Here is a 6753-nt window from a genome sequence, read left to right on the forward strand (position 1 = left end):
AGAGAGAGTTGTGGCTGCAGCGTAGAAATCACACGCTGTTGTCTAGGAGATCAGCAAAACTAGAAAGCAAGCTCTGGTTGTCCGTTTCTGTCGAGTGTCCGCAGAAATCCTGAGTTCACTGATTCAGAAGCCCAGCCTTTTCAGTCTGGATTTGATGCTGGTTCAAAAATCCAAACTTCCTTCATGACATCTTTTGGCTTGAAGTGTTTTAAAATACACACACGTTTTGGTGCAGTTTTTGCTGCTTATAGCAGCAGCAGTGTGGCTTATTCTTACCTGTCCCTCAGCATGCTAGACTGCACATGGACTGACTGAATAGATCTTTATTAAAGTTAGCCTAGCTAAGGGAATAGTTGTGGGTAAGTGTGTGGTCATGCCTGTGCTGCGTGTATGAATCAAGCTTTAAACGTTCTGGGATCAAATCTCTGAAACTAGTGCATAATGTCATGATTTGTGTTTATTTAGGGGGCTGAAAAATCAATCAAGAGCATTCGACAGCCCGACTGTTCCACTTTAACTACGCTCAAGCTCCCCTTTAGCTATGTGGCCAAAGTAGCTTGCGATGGTGAAGAGGCTTCACGATTGATGCTGCTAATTAAAATTGTAATGACCTGCCAGTTTAAGTTTGTCTAAATGTTTTATTTAACATTCATCTAATCCTACATTCACCCTGCAGATGCAGAAGCATTGCTGCTCTTTCATTTCCATCTCATCTACATCACTGGCTCTCCGTTCTTGTCCTGGAGGCTTTGCATATGATCTCCACACACCTGATCCAACTAATTGGCTAGTTAATAAGCCCTTCCTGAGTTGTTGGAGCTGGAACGTGTGCACAATGCTGGGTGCTCTAGGACCAGGGCTGTGAGCCACTCATTTACATGGATTGCTGTTTATGAGACTCTGTAAATCTTCTGTCCTTTTGTGATGTGAAGCTCCGAGATCGCAGTCTTATGTATGTAGTCGTCAAATGCATCCTTTTTGATTTGAAAATAATTATGAATATTATGACTATGAGAATTCTGTTGTTGATATGCTGAGCTTTAAAGCTTGTCAGATGTAACTAATGAATAAGGGACTTAGTGAAGGGTCAGTTTCAAGTAAACAACGCAGAATACATCACCTGCTTGAATAAAATGTGTATTTAACCTCTTGTTGAGCAGGATATATTATGGTTTTTCCATCTGAAGTTTTGTGACCAAATCGTAATGTAAATTATTCAGTAATTACGTGAAATAAATGCAATTTTTATTTATTGTAAAAACTCCCGAATTAACAGAACATGAGTTTTATGATCACACATATCGCACTATGCTTACAATTTATTGCTGAAAGCCAAAAATCTTGGATGCTCTTTATATTATTTTATAAAAATCATTATTACAGAGCAGATCACTGAAGAGACGCCGTCTGTTTATAGTTTAGAGCCCAGATTTGGGGGGAAAACGGGTCGACTTTCAGTAGAAAAACAAAGTTCAGCTTCTTTTATTATAAGGGTTTAAAATGACGTCACCGTCTATTAGACTGGAGAGAAGAGCTACAGCCTCACACGACGCCCAGCTTCTGAATGGAGCTCATGAAAGATATGAAGAATATGACGACGTGTGTTTTGGTCCCAAGGAGTTGAAAAGGTTAAGGACGTGAGTGCATGTTATCAATGCTGCTTGCTGATTGGTTTTGATTGGTTTTAAATCAGAAACAAATGAGTTTCCAGTTGATTCGCTTTTAGCTCTGACACACCAGGCTTGAAATCGTGCCGACCCAGCTTTACTGACAGGAAGACCGCCTGCGTCAGCACTGAGGTTGAAGGCCCTGGTCGAGTCCGTCTGGGCATTTTCTGAGGATGCTGTTTTTCTTTTTACATGCGTTTTAAATAGGATTTAAAATGAAACGACTACGTTTTTTTCACCCTTCCCTGTTTTCTCTCTGTCTGTATCTAAAGGGGCTCCATCGATTGTATTCAGCTCATAAACGAAGAGCACATGGTTTCAGGTGGTGATGACGGGTATGTAGTCAAACTCACTCATTTCAGTTGAAGTTCTTGTCTCTGAACACTTAAACGGCCCATGTCCTACAGTTTTCTTGTACTTTATTTTTCCTCCCTGATGTCCAGTTAGGATGGGTTTGTTTTTGTTACTGTGCCTTTAAGACAGACGTATGTAAATGACTGCCCTGTATTGCACCTCATTCAGAAAGCAGTCCTGGGTGAAACGCTCCTAATAACTTTGGCTCTAAGTGGACATATTTCAATGGGTTGGTTTTTGTGACCTGGAGTGAATTAAAAACGGGCTGTTGTAACAGCTTAGTTTCCATATCTAGACTGTAGATGTAAATGGATTATAATGTAGACTGTGGACTGTAGACCACAGACTAAGGAGTGTACATTATTTTGATGTCAGGCTGTTTCATTAAAATAAAGGTGAAAATTCAGTTTTCTGCTGTATGGGCCATTTGGAGTGTCTGTGGTTCTTAACAAACCACTCAGACAGTGAGGGGTTGAGCTTCCAGCTGGCAGTGTGGTGCTTTTGGCCATATCGCTGGTAGTGGAATTGTTCTCTCAACTGTATTGTACATTTTAAAAGCTGCTGTTGTGGTTAATAGAAGTCTGTCTGACTGTGTCTGTCGGCGTAGCTCTGTGTGCATCTGGTCCGTGAACAAGAAGAGGCCGGTGAGCAGGGTGAAGCAGGCCCATGGTCTCCAAGGCAGAGCAGGGCTAGAACAGCCCTTTTGGGTGTCATCAGTAGCAGCACTGCACAACTCCGACACCGTCGCCTCAGGTGCCTCAGGTGCACACACCCACCCACCCACCCACACACAAACACAGACACAGACACACACACACACACACACACACACACACACACACACACACACACACACACACACACACACAAGCTGTTCATAAGTCAGAGATCACATTTTATTTACTTCATTTCAAAACAGCCGTTAAGTACAAGTTTTAATGTTCAACTAGGTCTGGACTCTGGGGCGGTCAGTCCACTGTTCAACTTCTTTGTCTGATGTGTCCGTCTCCTTTTCTCAGTGAGGCTCTTCTTGAACAGCTACACGTCCTTTCAGACCCACAGCGCTGAGTGGTCTTCTCACAGTGGACGGATAGACAGAAACACCTCTGGATGTTTTCAGATCTGAAGCAGCTTGATTTTCTCCTCTCTCTCAGAGACGAAAGCTTTAAGTGCTGTTTATCTGATGGGGAAGTTTTGGTGTCTACCAGGTCTTCCAGGTGGTTGTTAAGAGGCCCGTTTTTTTCTGTAGCTTTTAATCTTTTTTTTTACTGCTGTATTCACTTTTTTAATACTTATTTTCCCTTGACTGTCTACTTATGCAAGTGGATTGTTTTGTATCTGATTTAATCAGAAATATTTCCTAAAAGCGAGCAACTCCTACTTAATAGCTGGAAAGTAAATGAATGGAGAGTTTCTGACTTTTGCACAGTGCTGCATATTCACGTACTTATGCAAACACTCACTCGGAAATACATACATGGGTATAAGTACCCAGCCCACACTTATCCCTCACCCGTCTTTTTCCTGTTTCTCTCTCTCTCTCTCTCTCTCTCTCTCTCTCTCTCTCTCTCTCTCTCTCTCTCTCTCTCTCTCTCTCTCTCTCTCTCTCTCTCTCTCTTTCTTTCTTTCTTTCTTTCTTTCTTTCTTTCTTTCTTTCTTTCTTTCTTTCTTTCTTTCTTTCTTTCTTTCTTTCTTTCTTTCTTTCTTTCTTTCTCTCTCTCTCTCTCTCTCTCTCTCTCTCTCTCTCTCTCTCTCTCTCTCTCTCTCTCTCTCTCTCTCTCTCTCTCTCTCTCTCATGTATATACACCCACACCTGCTCTCAAAGACAATATAACCACAGTCAGCCTTGTGAACGGCTCTGTTCTTCTCTCGGTTTGGTCTGAAAGCTGTTTTAATTTCCCCCATTTCCATATGAGAGAGAAAAATCCTGGCCGTCTCTCCAAACACCCCATTTCCATAACAACGCCCTTGCTCTTCTCCTTCTCTGCAGGCTCTCATAATTCCGCCGTGCAGCTGTGGAAGTGTGGACAGGGCTTCCGAGGCTTGGAACCCCTTTTTAGCGTCCCAGTGGTGAGACACTCTCTCTCCACCTAATCAGCATTTCACCTAAACTCAATTGCAACCTCCTCAACAAGTTTTCAATCAAAACGCAGAAATGTAATCAAGTCAAACAGCTAATTGTTATTAATCAACACATTATAGATACAACTATAAAAAATATATAACTATATAAAATACAACTGAAAATTAAGCTTCACCAGTTGGCCTATTAAACTGTCTGCTAGCTTGTTGACTGAAGTCAAATAAGTCAGACTGTACTTGCTTATTGTTGCTTCTGCGTTATTTCGTGCATTATTATTTGCTTATGTCATTTTCAGCATGTTCACTTTGTTTAACCTCTTATTCCCCAGGGTATATTTTGCTTTGTCCATTTCAGTTTTTGTGACCAAATCATAAGGCAAATTATTCAGTAACTGCATTAAATAAGTGTAAATTATTTATTTATTTATAGATTTGATTGATTGATTGTAAAAGCTCCCTTCAGATTAAGTGTGTTTTATGATCTACACGTATCGCTACATGCTTACAGTTCACTGCTGAAAGCCAAAAATCTCCGACGCTCTTTGTGTTGTTTTATAAAAGTTATTTTATATCAGATCACTGAAGAGACGCCGACTGTTTATAGTTTAGAGCCCAGATTTGTAGAAAACTGGGTCAAATTTCAGTAGAAGGAAAAATTGTGAGTTCAGCTTCTTTTATTATAAGGGTTTAAAATGACGTCACCGTCTATTAGACTGGAGAGAAGAGCTACAGCCTCACATGACGCCCAGCTTCTGAATGGAGCTCATGAAAGATATGAAGAACATGATGAAGTGTGTTTTGGAACCATTGATAGTCTCAAGGGGTTGAAGAGGTTCTGAATATAGGATATACTGCTTGTTGAGCTTCTGGTATGGTGTTTGTTTTTATGTTTTTTCTCATTTTTTTGACCTCACTCTTTTCCTGTTGTCTTTTCTGTTAGACTGGTTTTGTGAATAGTTTGAAATTCTCAAATTCTGGCAAGTTCTTGGTGGCTGGCGTCGGACAAGAGCACAGGTACATCACCAACTTTATGAATGGAGCTTTTTAAAGGGCCTGTGTATTAGAAAATCAGACTTTGCTCACTTTTCCTTAAATAAAAAGGTTCAGTGTAGCATGTAAATATGATCACAGTTTAAAACACAGACTATCCTCTCTCCAGTCTGTGCATGCATGGAAACTAATCTGCAAATCGGTTCATTTTGATATATTTTGTGGTGCCAAAATATATTTACATGTATCCGCCCTTTTCAGCCTACAACAGTTTAGCCCCACCCATTCATGCTGAAGTTATAGGGCGTGTTTCAGCCTGGATTGCTTTTTGAATGAGGCTTGGCCAGTCAGAGAAGAGATGCTTTGCATGCATCAGCCTTAAAGGTGAAGTCTCAAAACCAGCCAGTTTCAGGAGAGGTTGGAAAATGTTACTGTAAAAACGTATGATGCAAAACCATAAAGACGTAAATGGAGGGTAAAAATGTATAATTATAGGTCCCATCTTTTCTCTTTAGTTGATTACAGTCACCAAGCCTAGTTGGCTGTAGCTGAGAACAGTAGGATAGATTTCGTTTCAGTTGTAATGACATGAAGCAGCCACACGGTGGTGCTGATGCACTGTGTACTTACGCTCATGTTTCTGTTGGCTGAACCGTTTTAATGACATTTTCAGTGACTCTCAATTAATGCTAGTGTAATTCATTTCAATGCAAGGCTCAACCGAGCATCACTGACCTACAGTGCTGTTTATTCATATAATCATGTTGTTGTTGCTTCACTAACAGTGTCCTGTTTTGTCTGTTAGACTGGGCCGGTGGTGGAGAACAAAGGAAGCCAAGAACGGACTCTACATCATCCCTCTCATAAGACAGAACACGGAGCAAGAGCTTGAGCAATAACACAAGCAGAGGACTGTTGATTTGATTTCGTCCCCCCGCCCCCCCCCCCCATTATTTCAGTATGTTGATATATGCAAATACATGTACTTTGCAGAAGTTGTCGGATTAAATTTAAGTTTCCATTTAACAGCTTTGAGTTGTCGTTATCTAAGACGCCTGCTGATGTCGATATTGACGGAGCTCTGCAGGTGACGTCCCGTATAAAATAATAAAAATAATTCATTAATAAGGCATGATCTGGTTCCTATGCCTTACTGAGTCGTGGCCACACGTTAGGATCTTATTCCAATGTGTTGATATGGCATGGCGATTGAAACGTGTTCATGCCTTGTTAAGGTGTGGCCATGCATTAGGATCTCGTTCCCATCTGTTAATGTGGTGTGGCCATGACTTAAGGCATTGGAATAAGATAAGTCATTGCCTCAACTTGGTAAAGTGTGGAAACGAGATCACGCCTTATTAAGATGTGGTCATGGCTTAATTCTCATTTCCATGCCGTACTAAGTTGTGGCCATGGCTTAATTATCTCGTTCCCAGGCCGTGGCGGTGCATTAGGATCTAGTTCCTATGCTTTAATATAGCATGGCTATGACTTAGTAAAGTGTGGGAACAAGATCATGCCTTTATTAAGCTGTGGTCAAACCTTAATTATCTCATTTCCACACCTTACTTTGTTCTGGCCATGCAGTAGGATCTTGTCCCCATGCCTCACTTAGTCGTGGCCATGACTTGCTTATCTCGTTCCCATGCCATGCTAAAGC

The 6753-nt window shown here is 41.1% G+C and overlaps 1 protein-coding gene across 2 annotated transcripts in view; it reads left to right on the forward strand.

Moving 5' to 3' along the window:
- The window catches only part of rrp9 (ribosomal RNA processing 9, U3 small nucleolar RNA binding protein), a 15295-nt gene extending 9176 nt beyond the window's left edge, over positions 1-6119 (forward strand). The window contains exons 11-15 of one of the 2 annotated variants that reach the window (XM_017711110.2): positions 1940-2002; positions 2629-2783; positions 4012-4091; positions 5044-5117; positions 5899-6119. In XM_017711110.2, the coding sequence (XP_017566599.2) occupies positions 1940-2002; positions 2629-2783; positions 4012-4091; positions 5044-5117; positions 5899-5992 (466 nt within the window). In that variant the 3' untranslated portion in view covers positions 5993-6119. The remainder of the gene's footprint in view (positions 1-1939; positions 2003-2628; positions 2784-4011; positions 4092-5043; positions 5118-5898) is intronic. The other variant, XM_017711118.2, reaches the window with a different exon arrangement.
- Positions 6120-6753: the final 634 nt, after the last annotated feature.

Source organism: Pygocentrus nattereri, chromosome 21 (genome assembly GCF_015220715.1).
Source record: "Pygocentrus nattereri isolate fPygNat1 chromosome 21, fPygNat1.pri, whole genome shotgun sequence".
Classification (NCBI taxonomy): Eukaryota; Metazoa; Chordata; class Actinopteri; order Characiformes; family Serrasalmidae; genus Pygocentrus; species Pygocentrus nattereri.